Source organism: Schistocerca gregaria, chromosome 5 (genome assembly GCF_023897955.1).
Source record: "Schistocerca gregaria isolate iqSchGreg1 chromosome 5, iqSchGreg1.2, whole genome shotgun sequence".
Classification (NCBI taxonomy): domain Eukaryota; kingdom Metazoa; phylum Arthropoda; class Insecta; order Orthoptera; family Acrididae; genus Schistocerca; species Schistocerca gregaria.
Window position 1 is genome coordinate 286,489,881 of NC_064924.1, and position 17,751 is coordinate 286,507,631.

The 17,751-nt window shown below is 43.4% G+C and overlaps 1 protein-coding gene across 9 annotated transcripts in view; it reads left to right on the top strand.

The window, feature by feature from the left end:
• LOC126272639 (protein madd-4) overlaps nt 1–17,751 on the top strand; it is a 1,706,630-nt gene that overhangs the window by 638,709 nt on the left and 1,050,170 nt on the right. For all 9 annotated transcript variants that reach the window (XM_049975622.1, XM_049975626.1, XM_049975621.1 and 6 more), the window contains one exon: nt 15,870–15,953. In XM_049975622.1, the coding sequence (XP_049831579.1) occupies nt 15,921–15,953 (33 nt within the window). In that variant the 5' untranslated portion in view covers nt 15,870–15,920. The remainder of the gene's footprint in view (nt 1–15,869; nt 15,954–17,751) is intronic.

Genomic DNA, 17,751 nt, shown 5'->3' on the forward strand with positions numbered 1-17,751 from the left:
AGGCTAGTTGCTTGCGGACGGGATCATTGGCTCTGGGTCCGCCGTCAATTAGCTTTTCTTACTAGAGGGCCTGAAACCGCATTCCCAGACGACATCTTCTTACATCCGGACATCTCTTATTTTCCTCAGACGAAAACGAACACGATTGTTTGGCTCTTGGGTTACTATGTCCATTACGTCATTGAAGGCGGTACTGACCCAGATCCCCGCGTTTTTCACAATTATTTGTCAACTGCGCATTGGAAATGGCAGCGGTTACCACAGTACCGAACGCTTTTTGCGAATATGCTTTTTCTTGTGTTTAACCGTCAAGGGGTTGGTTAAGTTCCCCTGTGATTCCTGTTTTCTTCCCTGAGCTCGAGTCCCCTCCCTTGTTGTATTTTTTCGTAATTTTTTTTCTCTCTCTCTTTTGCATGTATATATATACACCCAAAATTCATACGGGTGGGGTAACGGGTTGGTCTTCCCCTTCAGAAGAAATGTTTTATTTGTGTTTCACCTAATTTGTTGATTTTCTTTTTGCAGCTAATATTAAATGATGATTTGACTATGGTTGTCTGAATTCTCGTGAAATATACCAAGTCAATCTGATAATAAAAAAATAAAAAAAAAGATGGTAGAGCACTTGCCCGCCAAAGGCAAAGGTCCCGAGTTCGACCTCACAGTTTTAATCTGCCAGGAAGTTTCATATCAGCGCACACTCCGCTGCAGAGTGAAAATCTCATTCTGGAAACATCCCCCAGGCTGTGGCTAAGCCATGTCTCCGCAGTATCCTTTTTAATCTTCATGTCTATATATTTGCTGCGTTGTGCCGCTCTATGGTCCAAAATTATAGCGTGTATCATGACAGTGTGGTATGTAACTATGTCGGCGAGTGACACACGCTCCCACCGTTGGAGTTTCCGTTGCCTGGTGAAGGCCATCTTCTGCACAAGTGGCTGGACTCAGTTGACACTGATGCATATGTTGAACAGTCTGTTCTTCAACGCATTCACGTTGAGTTTTGCCTCAAGGACGGCTTGCCCCGGTTAGCGCGGCTCTTCCCCCGTCGGGCAGCTCTCCTCACCTCGGATGTTCGAGTCCTCCCTCAGGCATGGAAGTATGTTGTCCTTGGCGTGAGTTAGTTTTAGATTAACTAGTGTGTAAGCTTAGGGACCGATGACCTCAGCAATTCGATCCCATAGGGGCTCTTTTTTTTTTTAAAAAAAAAGAAAAGAAAAGGAGAGAGGACACGCTGCTATAATCGAACTTCGAAATCGGAGAGTTCTTCCACTCTTCCACACACAGAGCAGCCCCTTCATCAGGATGGCAATAGCAGATCACCCACGAGCGCTGCAACATCTGCGACAATCTGACGCTTTGGGATCACTGTCATCGATCAGCCTCAATACAGTTCCGACTTGCCGCATTAGATCTTCATCTATTTCCAGAAATTAAAGAACATCTGCAAGGACTTCACTTTGACAGTGATTAATCGGTGTAAGCAGATGTGAGGCTATTGCTCCATCACCAGAGTCAAACATTCTGCAGTGACAGTATCAACGAACTGGTCTCTCGTTGGGGGAAACGTGTTCGTCACCAGAGCAACTATGGTGAGAAGCATAGCGTGCAATCACATTAATGTAACGGCCATCGTGTTCGACATCAACGCGTAATAGCCGCTCACAGACCGCAAGTGGCAGCAGTAGCAGTGTAGGGGGTAGGAAGAGTGTCGGGGGGGACGAGGAAAACAGTGCAGTCGTTAGCGTAATGCGGAAACGGAGCCATTCATCTGACACCAAAAAGGGCATGATCATTAGTTTTGGGGTCAAGGGTGTAAGCATTTCCGAAAGGGCTAAATTTCACAAGCTGCGACATTGTCGCGAAAAAACAGTGACCCGTATATGTAATAAGTTCCATTTAATTTACGTTTATGGTCACAAACGTTTTGTTAACAGATTACCGATTTCGGTCTTTAATGACGACCATCAGATCAGCAGCCAAAATGGGAAAAACATAAATACACTCGCAAACTGTCTATAGCTTAAGAACAATACATAGACCATAATGAAAAGCAGTACTGACAAAATTTACATTTTTTAGATTTAAATATGAAGAGGCATACTTGTTTAATAAAAACAAAGTCCTAATGTACTGCAGCCATAGTGGCATCGTCAAATGTTGAATGCGGAATCAGCACCAGCATCGTTTTTAAGAACATTGTTTACCATTTGCATCACGTTATACTCTGGCTCTTGCTACTGCTCATCTCCCCAAGTCCGACCTTATTATACTACACTTCATATTTCAGCAATTCATGCTTCAATACCGTATTATCATTCCAGAACGTATAGGCTGCATTTTCAAACCATGCTCCGAAATTACATCTGTTCCCATTTTTATCGTCTGCAGTTATTATGGATGCTACATATTTGACAAACAGACAGGATTCCGAGAAGCGAACTTTATTGCTAAAGTTCGTAATGCTTTACGTGGGCGGCGGCGAGACGTGCTGTGCGTCCCACACCACAGCGGCGCCGCGGGCGATGGAATAAACATTCCAGTCGTGGTGGGCAGCGAGTCGACGCAGAGGGCGGGCATCCTTTTTCAGAAAAACGGGCGAAGCCTAACAAGGCAACGACAAGGCTGTGGCGGGCGCCGCGCTACGCGATGCCGCGCGCGTTTACGGCCTGTAATGACTCGGCGCCAGCGAGCGCGCCCGAAGACGGACGGCGCGAGCCGAGGCCGCTTCGCGTGTGGTCGGCCGACGTCGCCGGCGTCCACCAATTAGCGGCCGCCGATCAGCAGGCCTCAGACAGGTGACTGGCGCCAGCGGTAGTGCTACGCTTCAGCCCGACTGAAACGGTTCGAGCAGTTGATGACACAGCTCGAACTTTTACCGCCCCACGTTGTAGCGACATCTTTTAGCACCATCTGCGTGACGTACCATACAGTTATTAATATACTATGGATCTTGATCATAAAAATAGCCGCGAAAGACTCCCTACAGTCGAGTACAGAGTCACTGATCCAAATTACTAATCGACTATCCTAGGACCCGGTTCCAGTTGCAGGTTGCCAATCTAACGGTTTCAGGCAACAGAAATTTGATTTTCATTGTTTTGCGTAATTATTGACAGCATTTAAAAATTTAAAACGCTCCCGTAACGTACACATTAAGACGAATCCTCTTATGTTATAAGATTACCACAATAAGACAAACATCACAGTTAGAAACTGTATATTATCCTTGAGGAATCGTAACTGACGTATAAATACGTGGACTTTATTTGTCAAGTAATTGAGAATGAGAGCACATAGCGACTTACAACAAATTTTACACATAATTTCAAACCTTTACGAGAACTTTTTCTCGCTCACGCTCCCTCAAAATGATGAAAGCAAAAGTTATCGCGCACTATATTTTCGCTGTTCACATAGAATAACTTATTAGCTCTTCACTGTGACTCTATGTAGTGTAACTTATTACCTCTTTACTGCGACTCTATTCACAGTACAGTTTGCAGACAGTATGCCTATATAACAGTGTATGTACCTGCAAACTTACGCCATTCGACGACACTTAGTTCAGGCGATTACAGCAGAAACAGTGAGTTGAGGGAAAACATTGTTTTCGATAAAACGGAGTGCAAATTACCCAATTATATTCATTGTATTCATTTTACGTTTCATAAGTGGAGCACTTAGCGACCTCCAAGAAATTTTAGAAAAGATTTGAAATTCTGTTTAAACTTTATATAGCTTACATGCTTAACATCAAATATTTAATACTTTAACTCATTTGTGAAATAATTGGTATTTTGAAACTGGTTTGTATGTGGGGGTTGGATTCTTTAAAGAATTGGGTGTTTTTGATAAATAAATAATTACAATCGCGATTCACACTAATTTTCGAGCTTTTTCCGGTCTGTAATCTGCTGACGTCTGTTAGTACTATTTCCACAAGTCTTGCAACTGTTGTTTATTCTCGGGACAGCATTATAGTCAGTTTTTGTAACTCCCACACGTTTATAAATGAACGTTTGTGGCTTTAAATTTTATTTAATGTTTACTCCAATTCCTGTCGTTTGATGAAATTGAAATTTTCATCTAAAAACGTGACTGAGTTTCTTAGATTTTCTTCATAGTAGCAAGTTCCCAGAGGTCAGTTTCCTAAAACAGTACGATGCAGTTCTCAAAAAACTGCCTTCGACAACTATAATGTTGTCGAGCAGTGTTAAGTAAAAAACATTTCAAACATATAAACGTAGCTGCTGGTAACTGTGTGGATAGCAACCAAGTCATAATCGCTAAGTTCTTTTCAATCACATATTTCTTCTTTTAATTAAATTCTGTATTTATTATCAAATTAAAATGATAATTAACAAATAATGAATTACAATTTTTAACTAAAAAAAGTATTTTTATCTTCTTCCTATGAAGAAAATTGAATTTTGATACAGACATTCGAAATGCCTTTTTGTTACATGAAAAAAGCTCTAAACATCAATGATACAGCTAATTCTCCAGAAATAAAAAATGTGTTTCATTTACTAGTATATGTTTGACATTTTTCTGCCAGATTTCAATTTCTTTGATGTGATTAGTTACTAAAAGTGAAAAGATTATTGTTTTACTCAAATGTGATTCAGTATTTCTCAACCACATTTCCATTCGATAAAAAATATGCTATTTAATTAAAAGCAAAAGAATTGATACTAGCGAGATTAGCAACTGTACATTTTCGGCATTCGCACGGTACACGCTCAACTACGGTGACTGTGTAAATACACTTGCAATGTTTGTTACTTAGCAGCTGTTTGAAGTTTTGCAACTCCAAAGACTTTTTTTTTCTTTGTGGTACGTTAGTATGCGGAATAATAAGCGTACTGGGGAAAATATTAGTTACCCCCGTAAAAAAGATGGCTTGTTTAGTTATTAACATTCCAAAATCTTTTACCATTATTAATGCATGTTCTTCTTTTGGCGGAAATCCACAGAGCACAACTTACTGACTAGACACTCTTCAAAAATGTGTAAGAACCTAGAATATCTATTAAAATTCTATAGAAATTCAGATATGCCTTCAGTCACTGTGAGATTTATTACAAAACTGCTCACCAGTTTCCTCTGAGACTGCAACTAATCATTACAATCAAGCAGTTTACCTCCATAATATTTACATTATGACTAGGGCTGCTTATGAAGTGTCGATATACTGATTTAGCAAAAGTATAGACATATATATGTACGAAGGATTCATTCCCTCGATGTATCGATGAATCGATATCAAATGGCTATTTCGAGTGCCGGCATTTTTATTTTATATTTTTTCTCAAATTCTCGGTAAATATTTGAAATTGTTCTTTTGAAGTTGTAGCAGAACATAATTTTACTTTCACTGTGTGAATGAGCTTTACTACTTTTTGAGCTTTCATCACGCCCGATCTTTCTCTTTGACTGTGTAAGCAAATATATGTGGCACAAAGCAGGAAGTCAGATTGCACTGGGGAGTGGCAGTGTCAATGGAATAAAAAGATATCCAATCTGAAAGAATAGCACACCAGTTGAGTTAAAAAGCAATTTTAAGGCAACTAGTGTGCTATTTTTTCAATCCAGCATTCTTCAAAAAACAGTTACTGGAAATGATGAATAAAAATCTAAATGACAGGATTGGTCTTTGCGGAGACGTGTGTTGGGAAATGCTGACGTAGTCGGCGCTCGGGGCTACCAACAAAAACTGCAATATTTAGCTTAATCACGCAGTTTTGACACTACAGCTTCTAGGTCGCTGTCGCTGGCAGAAATTAAAAAAAAAAAGGACAGGGAAGCTGACATGAAGTGTTCAGGACAAATCCGATATGTGACGAAACTGAACGATGGACCCATCGGACGCCTTTCACTGTGACACTTGCATGCATTTACCATTGGTAACGAAGTGGTCATTGTCAAGCGTGCAAATGCATCGTTCCCTTTCAGTTCTTGCTCTAAGGGGGGAGAAGTAAGCTGCTAGCTTATTGATTCACAAAATATCTAACAGTGAAGCAGTACTTAAATACATGCCTCTAAAACCGGCATTATATTTACAATGTGCATCCGATGCCGGCCGCCGTGGTCTCACGGTTCTAGGCGCGCAGTCCGGAACCGTGCGTCTGCTACGGTCGCAAGTTCCAATCCTGTCTCGGGCATGGATGTGTGTGATGTCCTTAGGTTAGTTAGGTTTAAGTAGTTCTAAGTTCTAGGGGACTGATGACTACAGCTGTTAAGTCCCATAGTGCTCAGAGCCATTTTTGCATCCGATGGTTCAAATGGTTCAAATGGCTCTGAGCACTATGGGACTCAACTGCTGTGGTCATCAGTCCCCTAGAACTTAGAACTACTTAAACCTAACTAACCTAAGAACATCACACACATCCATGCCCGAGGCAGGATTCGAACCTGCGACCGCAGCAGTCGCACGGTTCCGGACTGCGAGCCTAGAACCGCGAGACCACCGCGGTCGGCGCATCCGATGTTTTTAGCGAGAGCGGATGATGACACTTTTGAATATTGGTGTGTCGGATGTTTGTAACTTGCTGGTACGATACTTCGGCGCAGAATCTTCTGGCCATTTTCAGGTGAATACTAACGAGCAATACACTGAGCTCCCCAACTTAAGATCCCGCCAGCACATGGGTAGTGTCCTAGATGGCAATGCGCATGCGTTGATTCAGAGCATGCGCTTCTGCTGTTGATCTGCGCCCCCTTCATGGTGAGAGCTCGCCTCTTCGATATCAAAACGATGGTCTTCTCACGGTAAGATCGGCGAGTACGTAGAGAACGACGTTTTTCTACACTCGAGACTCATGCAGGAACGGAACTAAAGCACCTGCAAACTACACAAATCAAAAATATTTGCATCACTTCGGTTCCGATAGTTCCGGAACCTGTACAGAAAACTGGAATAAAGATCAACATAAACATCATTTCTGCGCTTTTTATTGATCATGAAAACCTCACATTGCATGCTGTACCACCATGGACCGAGACCTTCAGAGGTGGCGGTCCAGATTGCTGTACACACAGGTACCTCTAACACCCAGTAGCATGTCCTCTTGCATTGATGCATGCCTGTATTCGTCGTGGCATACTATCCACAAGTTCATCAAGGCACTGTTGGTCCAGATTCTCCCACTCCTCAACTGCCATTCGGCGTAGATCGCTCAGAGTGGTTGGTGGGCAACGTAGTCCATAAACAGCCATTTTCAATCCATCCCAGGCATGTTCGATACGGTTCCTGTCTGGAGAACATGCTGGCCACTCTAGTCGAGCGATGACATTATCCTGAAGGAAGTCATTCACAAGATGTGCACGATGGGGGCGCGAATTGTTGTCCATGAAGACGAATGCCTCGCCAATAAGCTGCCGATATGGTTGCACTATCGGTCGGAGGATGGCATTCACGTACCGTACAGCCGTTACGGTGCCTTCCAAGACCACAAGCGGTGTACGTCGGCCCCATATAATGCCACCCCAAAACAGCAGAGAACCTCCACCTTGCTGCACTCGCTGGGCAGTGCGTCTAAGGCCTTCAGCCCACGACTACGACGATTGTCCGGTTGAAGGCATATACGACACTCATCGGCGAACGTGATGCCAATCCTGAGAGGTCCATTCGGCACGTTGTTGGGCCCATCTGTACCGCGCTGCATGGTGTCGTGGTTGCAAAGATGGACCTCGCCTTGGGAGTTAAGTTGCGCATCATGCAGCACAGTTTGAGTCGTAACACGACGTCCTGTGGCTGCACGAAAAGCATTATTCAGCATGGTGGCGTCGCTGTCAGGGTTCCTCCGAGCTATAATCCGTAGGTAGCGCTCATCCACTGCAATACTCCATGGGCGGCCTGAGCGAGGCATTTCATCGACGGTTCCTGTCTCTCTGTATCTGCTCCATGTCCGAACAACATCCTTTGGTTCACTCCTAGACGCCTCGACACTTTCCTTGTTGAGAGCGCTTCCTGGCGCAAAGTAACAATGCGGAGGCGATCGAACCGCGCTATTGACGCTCCTGGTGGAATGACTGTAACTGATTGGCTGTTGCCTAACAGGCGCTGCTTATGTATTGTTGTTTACTTCTTTGGGCAGGCTTAGTGACGTCTCTGAACAGCCAAGGGGACTGTGCCTGTGATACAATATCCACAGTCAGCGTCTATCTTCAGGAGTTCTGGGAACCGGGGTGATGGAAAACTCTTTTGATGTGGGTCTTTTCATGAACAACGGATATTCGTCTCAACACGGACAGAGAGCGCTACAGACATACCAGCAGGGAAGAGGATGAGACCTTCAAATCGACTGCTTGTGTGCCTTATATTGTAAATTTTTCAGCTAAAATAGGCAGAATATTAAGAATTCGTAAGGTAATGGTTCGAGCTCGTTCCAAAATGTGAGCACTTTTGGGATCTGTTATAAAAATGACTTGCTACTGCGCAAAGCAGATGTGTACAGGATTCCGTATGAATGCGGAAAATCCTATATGGCGCAAACGACGCGCGCTGTGCAAGATCGCACTGCAGAGCATCAGTGGCATGATCGCCTTCTCCAAAGATATGATTGCACGATAGCTGATCACTGTATTTCAACTGGGCTTTCGACGAAATATAATGAGTAAAAAAAAGTTGTGAGCTGTACATCGAACTTTCGGTGTTCAGTCATCCAGTGAACCATTGGAAAATCGACAGTCTGAATTCCTTATGAATCGAGACCGTGGTTTGCAGTTAAATTCTGCATGGGACCCGATTACAAAAATACTTCGCGCTGTGTGTAACTGGCCCCGTCCTGCGGTCGTACGGTGCGAAGACAATTGTTTTGATATCGACGTGGCGAGCGTTCACCACGGAGGGCGCGCTGAGGAGAGCACACACTTGCAGAAGATGCGTATGCAAATTGCCACTTAGGACACCATGCTGTGCTGGCTGAATTTTAAATAGGAGCGCTCAGTGTATTCATCGGCAGTACCTATCTGAAGATGGCCAGAAAACTCTGAACGGCAATACCGTACCAGCAAGTTGCTTATGTCCGTCAGTTATCCCGAAACTTTAGGGAACATCTCAAGAACTGTTGAAAGGTATCTGTTGGGTACCTTTCATGTTAATTTCTTTAATCTGTTGTCATTTACGGCATACGTTCCACTTCTAAATTTACTGTGGTGTTTCTGACACTATCTGGGAGGAGACTGAGCAGCGGAACGTGTTATTTTACACATAATCAAAACGATCTCTCACACTACTACACTTTAAAACTCAGTTTATATGTAATTCATGTCACACAGTCTCATACGGAACCTACATTCGCTTTCTTTTATATACTGTATATGATAAGATACTGTCATCCCCCTTCCCTTCTGTGTGAAAGGATGAGTGAGCAAATGTATTTCTAGTTGCATGCTTGATGGTAGCAGACAAGCCTTTCTACTAGAGAACAGTAGGACCAACGTCGGAACAGGTAGCTACGCTTTCTAGAAGCAGAGAGGTTTCTATCCTTAGTATGGTCCTGTCCGTCCCTTGTCATGTTGGTAGAGGAAGCTGCCTCTCTGGTCACTTCCGTTTTGTATCTGTGAAGCACCCTCGGTAGGGCCCCACGGCAGTCTGTCTGCAGCGAGCGTCGGAAGTGATAAGATCTCCCGCTAAGCTCGTCTCTGCTAAGTCTGTAGGACAATGGATTTCTTAAGTTCAGCCTAACTGAAAATTCAATCACATTTATTTCAGGTTTAGCTCTAAAATATGTAATGTTATCTTAAATTGCAACGCAGTGTCATTCGAGTGTGTAGTTCAGAATATCTTCCAGTTGTTGCTCTGTCACTACTTTGTGAGTAAAGTGGAACCACGTGTTGATCAGTAACTTTAACTAAGATCATCAATCTTAAATGCGAATGTACGTGACATTATAACGTCTTGTCTTGACAATATTTTTCAATACAGCAGCTTTTCTTTATGTTCAACCCACGTGGGGAGTACTTTGTGAGACCAGTACCACGTGCTTCTACAATTGTTTGACCCATCAGGTTAATAGTAAGACAATAGTAACCAGTTCGAGGTTTTTCTTTTGTAAATTGCGTTTCAATGTAATTTATTTTAATTATCAAAATTATTGTGGAGTTACACTCTTTGTGTAAACCAAGTTGACCAAGTGTAGCATGTGGTGTAATCATCAAAGCAGCCCTCAGCTATTCTTTTCGGGAAGATTTCACAGAGAATTAGTATGAATTTAGTATACCAGTGTGTGGAAATTTCATGACGGACTGGGTTGCGCTACGAACGTAACTTCTTTGGGTGAAAATTGAATCCGTTGGTTGTGGTTAATTTTCTCTTCCACAACGTTCTTCGTGTATTATTTTATGAATGCAGTGTTGTACGCAGTCTCCCAATCTTGGCTCCATATTTGATGTGTTCCGTAAGATTACAAACTCACATTTTAACAATCCTAAATAAGGCACCAGTTTAGTTATGAATCAAGTTTAATATGCTTAAATTTCAATGATCAATGTTAAAATAAATGTCCAAATATAAACTGATTTATTTCTTTTTATTTAAATTCTCTTTATACATATAATCACCGGTTGTCGTAAGATGACTATTAAAAGATTATAATTAATGTTAGTCTGGTTGGGAATTTGGTAAGGTGGACTGGATGCCTGGTGAAACAGTTGCTCAGTAATGCAACGTTAACTTCCCCAGACGGCTCACCCGCTTTTATTGTCTTCAATGTCAGCACCGCTTCCAGACAAATTAATGCATCAACATTACACTGTCAATGTGGTGCGTTATTATTGATGCTGTTACTTTTGGAGTGCGGACAAAGAAGTAGACTGCCAGTGGTTCGGCATCCATATGCTCCGCCAGCTTCCCTATGCTCTCTCGGATTCTCTCCACCCTCCCTATGACGCGAGCCGTGCCGCGGCATTAGAAGCAGGGCAGGCGACTGCACGCCCTCCTGTCCCTCCCCCCCCCCCCTCCCCCCTCCCCCCTCCTCCACACACACATCGCCCTGCGCAGGAGCTGGGCGTGCCCCGAGGCGCTAGCCGCCTGGATTACAATCTGCAGCCTCAGCCGCCGCTCCAGCGCTCCAGGCGACTCTTATCTCCAGCCCGGAATCGGAGAAGCGCTGGAGGACGCGAGGTCGTCCTCCGCCGACATCTGCATCTGAATTGGTGCTTCAGATCCCGGCCTATGATGGGCGGCGCGAGCCACCTTTGTTCCTGCATTCCATTTCTTGCGCGATGGGAGAAGGAGACTTTATACTGTCTGCCCGAACAATGCCGTACAAACACGGCGGCGGTAAGCAGCCGAGGGTGAGCTGTCGCTTATGCGTTTGAAACTGCCGATATTGTTGCACAGTTGGTGGGTGTGGGACCGTACGCTGTACGGTGGAGTGTGGCAGTTCTTTTCTTGTGTGGTTGTGTAATCTAATACGCAGTTGTTTCCAAAGGTGTGAATACACATTGAACGTTGATGAGTTTGTCATAATACGAGAACATCTACTCGTGTTTGATTACAGTTGTTGTTTCTAGGTGGTGGTATCATCGCAACTAGCCAGTACTCCGTAGCCGCTCGTCTCGGAGAGAGATCAGTTATCAGTCCAACTAACTTGTGGCTTCTCTTAATACCAGTCTTCCAAGAATTTCACCATACAGTACTATCCTTTCGACTAACATTTTGAGGAACTTTTCTTCATATGAATATCTAACACTATTTTTTTGGGGTCGTCAGCTTTGTGACGTATGATGGGACCCGTCACGAAATCTCTTGTACCAACCTCTTCAGAATAGCACTTGCGCCCAACGTAGTCAATTATTTATTGGATTCATTCCAGTCTGTGTCTTTCCCAACATTCTTACCGAGCGAGATGGGGCAGTGGTTAGCAAACTGGGCTCGCATTCGGGAGGACAACGGTTCGAGCCCGCGTCCGGCCATCCAGATTTAGGTTTTCCGTGATTTCCCTAAATCGCTCCAGGAAAATGTCGGGATGGTTCCATTGAGAGGGCAAGGCCGACTTCCTTCCCCATCCTTCCCTAATCCGATGGGACCGATGACCTCACTGTTTGGTCCCTTCTCCACAAATCAACCACCCAACCAACATTCCTCTTTTTCCCCTCTACAACTCACTCAAGTATCGTGGAAGTCATTCCTTGAGGTCTTAAAGGCTGTCCCATCATTCTGTCCTTCTTGTCAATGTTTACATTATGATCCTCTCCACGCTGATTTTTCGGAGAACCATATTTCTTACCAGCCCACCTAAATACAACATCCTTGGGGCACCACATCTCGTGTCTGAAGTAGCCGGTCAAAATCCCTGCTAATGGAAGAAATGTACGCCAATAGTATTTTCCCACCAAGTGGATGATAGCATACAATCCTGACCTCCAGTTTTTGCGCCAGAATACTGGATTAAATTCCAAATCTCTCCTCAGTTTCTCATGAAGTGAGGGCATGCATCACCATTGAAGGTGATCCGTCCGTCGGGTGGGGGTGTCAAGCTCGACGACCCACTTGGTGCTGTTCGAGAGGAGCAGCCTATATGCTAGCACCGTGTTTCTCCCTCCCCCTTCTCTCGTCAAAAAGAACATGAAACTGCGCTTCATACAAGGTGTTTCTTTTGACTTGAGACAACTATCTCAAATGACGCATCATACGAAAAAGATGTTCTATATCTGTTGGTCCGTCATGGACAGGGGACATCTGCTTGTCAGGTAACTATCAATAAAATTCGCCAACGGCCGTGTAATTGAAATGTTATTTTATTTTATTTTGAACTACCATTTTCGGCATTCCAACATACCATCTTCAGGCCCCACATGCACCTCTCAAAAATAAACGATAGTGTCCTACAGTGCCATATATTCCTGCATGTCGTGAATTCAAAACCGTATTCCAAGTGCTTCGTTCGTAAACTTGATTGCAATCAAGCACTTGGGATATGGTTTTGAATTCACTACGTCCAGGAATATATGGCACTGTTTTATTTTTGAGAGATCCAAATGGGGCCCCTAAATGGCACAGTGGAATGCCGAAAGATGTAGTCAACATATAATAAAACATCTCAATTACATGGATGTTGGTGAATTTCGTTGACAAAAATATTCCATTAAAACACTAATATTGGTAAAGGGGCCGCGTGCCTGTGCTACAAATCGCCACCTTCTAACCACCTCTCTTGCGTTGGCGGGGTCAACTATTTAAAATGGGAACCTCCCTTTTTTATTGAATATTACGATTATATTCCCAAAAATACGTGTGTACTCAAATCCTTTTTTCCCATTCCTGGTAGATGACGCTGTAAACGAATACTATCAAGTGTGCCTATTTTTGCAATTAAGACCCGACGCATGTGATTCTACATTTCATTTACGATGTGCATGTAAACCTTAGTGTACTAACGGTTGAGATTTACGTTGAAAAATTTCTTCAGAGTACACTATGGTTACCCATTTCAGTGTGTGGTTAGAAATTACAATTAGCGCGATCCACGAACAACGGTGGTGATGTAATAGTTTTTTGTTTCTATCGGGATGGCAGGTTCGTCCATCACTGTCACTCCATGGACATTTTACCTTTTTGCCGTGTTGGTATTCCGCCGGTAGCCACATCGCGGCCAGAGTGAAAGTTCCAGCGGTTAGAAGTAAGCACACACCGAAATCAGTCAGCTTGAATGCGGGTTTCGAGGGCAGTTTCAGAAACGAAATATTCCTATGGTTTTTGGACTCCCCACAGTCAAACCCGAAGGAAACAGAAAATTACATTACCATACAAGTAGCTTATTTGCCAGAAATGTCAATGTCTAGTGATTTTACTTGCACTATACAATTACATTTGCACCACTCATGTAAAGTTTCATCATCCATGTCAATCGTTGGAACAAAACAGGTTTACATTAACATCGCAAACGAAATGTAGACTCAAATGCGTCGGATCTTAACTGCAAAAAGAGGCAATTTGATATTTGTCGATTACACCGCCATGTACCACGAATGTGAAACAATTGTCTGAGTGAACCGTACGTACGTTCTGACGTAGAATTCGAATATGCAGTAAAAGTGGGAAGTAGCCATTTGAAAATACAAAGTTGGCCCCGCCCACGCAGGATGGGTAGTTAGGGGGCAGCCTGTTGTAGCACAGACAGGTGTTCTCTTTACCAACATTAACTTCCACCCGCAACATTTTTTTTCGTCCGATGAATCATATTCGTGATATTTAGTTGTCTCGATTTAAAACAAACACTTTTTATACATCCATTATTTCCCTATACTTGACAGGTGTCCCAAAGGCAATACACCTACACATCGCGTGGAAGGGAATTACTGCACGCTGGAGAACAACATCCCAGCCAGCAGTGACATACGTAACAACTTTTTTTTGTCTTGACTACCATTACAGTTAGTTGCTCTGCATGAGTTACTCCGAGATAAGAAAGTGCGGTATTGTTAAGTGATTCGCTTTTTGATTTTGGATGGGTTAAAGTGTGACGGAATGAAAGTGAAATTGGACGCAGTTTGTGGTGACATTTCACTATTAGTGACAACAATTACACGTTGGTGCTACGAATGTAAAATAGACCCACAAAACCATCAGTTAGTATCTTGTATAATTTGAAACATGTTTCGTATTCTCGTATACTGACGTTCCTGGAGAACGATTTTGTGAAAAACAGCTCTCTCTGTTCGACCACGAGACCCAAAAGACAGCTTGATGCCATGTTCCTTGACTACCAGAAGGCGTCCTGTACAGTTCCACACTGCCATCTAATTTACAGCTGTGTGATTGGACTGAAGATTTACGAGGAAACAGAACACAGCATGTCATTCTTAACGGAGGTAGATCGTCAGACGACAAAGCAAGTTTACCCAAGGGACATCTACAATACCATTACTTTTTACAATACAGGTAAAGGACCAAGTTGATAACGTTGGCATTTCCATTAGGACTTCCGCAGATGATACTATTGTACAGAGAAAAATCGAAACGTTAGAAAAATGTAGCGAAATGCAGGAAGATATGGAAAGGATGGTCGCTTGGTGAAGCGTTGGCATTTGATACTCAACGTAAATAAATGTACCGGAACGCGCATAAAGAGGCAGAAAGATTACAAGATTTCGGCAGAGTTACCAAAAGCAGTCACAGCCATCAAATATCTGCATGTATTCCTGTAGAGCGATTTAAGTGGAACGACAATGCAAAAGTAATCGCAAGTTATAGTGACAAACACTGGAAGGATCATATGGAAGTGTAGTCTGACCGCAAGGGAGGTAGCTTACGAAACCATCGCTCGACCAGTACCAGAATATTGTTCTTCTGCGATCCGTAGGAGAATGGAATGATAGAGGAAATAGAGAAGATCCAAAGAAGAACAGCGCGTTTCGTTCAGGTTCTTTTATCGAGACAGAAAGCGTTACAGAGGTGCTCATCCTTCTCCAGTGGCAGATGCTGCAAGAGAAGCGTTGTCATCACGGCGTGACCTGCTGCTAAAACTCCAAGAGCGTGCGTTCCTAGAACAGTCAATTCCTACGATATTTTGCGAAAAGACCATCAACGTAAAATCAGAGATATTTGACCGCACACTTAGGTTTACCAATAATCGTTCTTTCCGCTGATTATTCGCTATTGGCACACGATAAAGTGGAAAAGTGAGAGTGGTACACGATGTAACCTCCGCCACACACACACACACACACACACACACACACACACATATATATATATATATATATATATATATATATATATATATATATATATATATATATATATATATATGTGTGTGTGTGTGTGTGTGTGTGTGTGTGTGTCGTAAGGCGCTGTAAGTGCTTTCGCATTAACCTTAAAGTGATTTGACGATGGATGCCTGTTTCCGTTGTTGCAGACGGAGATTTAACCCAGAAACCACCGAGACGCTTCAGCTAAGCTAGGCACGATGAAGTCCTCTACAGCCGCTGTCTTCATCCTGGTGAGTACCATCGCCTCTTATCATTAACCACTGGAAAGATGAAATCATTGGCCATTATTGGCTAGAAGACCCAGCGGTGAGGTGGTTGGGCTTTTTGGTGTGAGTATAGGGAACAGTCAAATGAAAGCCGAACAGCGGCCACAACGGGACCATGCATTGGTTCCATTTTAAAGTAATCACGACAGGTGTTGAGCCTTTTGTCCCACTGAGATAAACTGGATTCTATTTTCGTAGAACGTGGTCGTATGATTCCGTCCGACATCATTTCTAGAGGTTTTCACTTTATGGCGCGTCGCAATTTTTGCAAAGCGCCATCATAGAGCTTCGTATTGATCATAGTTCTACGCTCGAGGAATTCCAAGAGCAGAGGTCGCCTGCAGTCAAAGGAGGAGGTCGTCATGACATTACGTGGTGCCGTCATTTCGAGCAGTGGAAAGATCTCCCCCGCCAAAGATATCCACAGCTGTTCACACAAATTCCGGCGAGTTGCACGATAACGCCCGTCCCATCACTGCCAATCGGACGAGTGCTACGTAGCAGCAGTTTGATTGGTCCGTACAGATCGGATGTTTCACACCGCGAATTTCACATCTTTGGCTACCTTGAGAGAGGCATTCGTAGACGTCGGCTTCAGTCGAGTGAGGAAGCGCAAGAGTGAGTGCGGTTGCGGACCTGACAGCAGCCGACCGCGTTCTACGTTCGTCTCCCTGCGGGATAAATGTGTTAACGCGTGTGGTGATTACTTTTGAATGGATCTATTCCATAGTCCCGTTGTGGCTAGTGTTCGATTTTCATTTGAGTGACACTTAAATTTCTGTTTGACACTACTTTGGCGACTTGCCCGTCGATCACTACAGGAGAAGATCCCATCTGTGTCCAGATGTAAGGTCTGTAATCTTATACCGAGCTACTCCGTTGAAAATTATTAATCACCTGAAGTGGACTTTACGCTCTACTTAGTGAATTAGGTTATAGAAGTGCAGCACATGTTTTCTCTTTTTCAGTATAACCAAATGAATTTCATTCCTCACCGTCGCCATGAAGAACGGGAAAATCTGGCGAATCCAGTGCTATGTAGGGAAAATATTACGGAATACCGAGTCCCCAACTCTGTTTTGCTGAAGCGATGTGTATTGCGGTCGAATGAAAGAAAATTCCATGGCCTGTCAGTTCTGTAGCAGGGGACGAGATTTATAACGCATAGCTTTTCGGAGGTGGTCAAGAGCGTGTAGAAGTAGAGTGGTTTTAGAAAAAAAGATCCGGCGTGAGCAGTGCTTTTTTTCTACAGTTTATATGTATGAAGGAGATGAGAGTTTTATAAAGGCATATACGCTTTGTTTCTTCAATACGCACAGACATATTACCCCCCTCCTAAGAAGGAGATTGCCGACCGTTGTGGCCGAGCGGTTCTAGGCGCTTCAGTCCGGAACCGCGCTGCTGCTGCGGTCGCCGGTTCGAATACTGCCTCGGGCATGGATGTGTGTGATGTGCTTAGGATAGTTAGGTTTAAGTAGTTCTAAGTCTAGGGGACTGATCACTTCATATGTTAAGTCCCATAGTGCTTAGAGCCATTTGAACCATTTGATTTGAGAAGGAGATTACGGAAAATAAAAGTCCTAAGATGTATCTCACTACTTTCAGAACCCGGAAACACACTTACTGACAGGAATGCTCTATTTTTTAAAGGAAAGATCACGTTTAATATTGCTTATGATCCATTCTTTTTAATTTATAATTCAACCTCGTTAGTGACAGATTGAAAAGAAACCATTAGACAAAATTTGCTATGTAGGACATC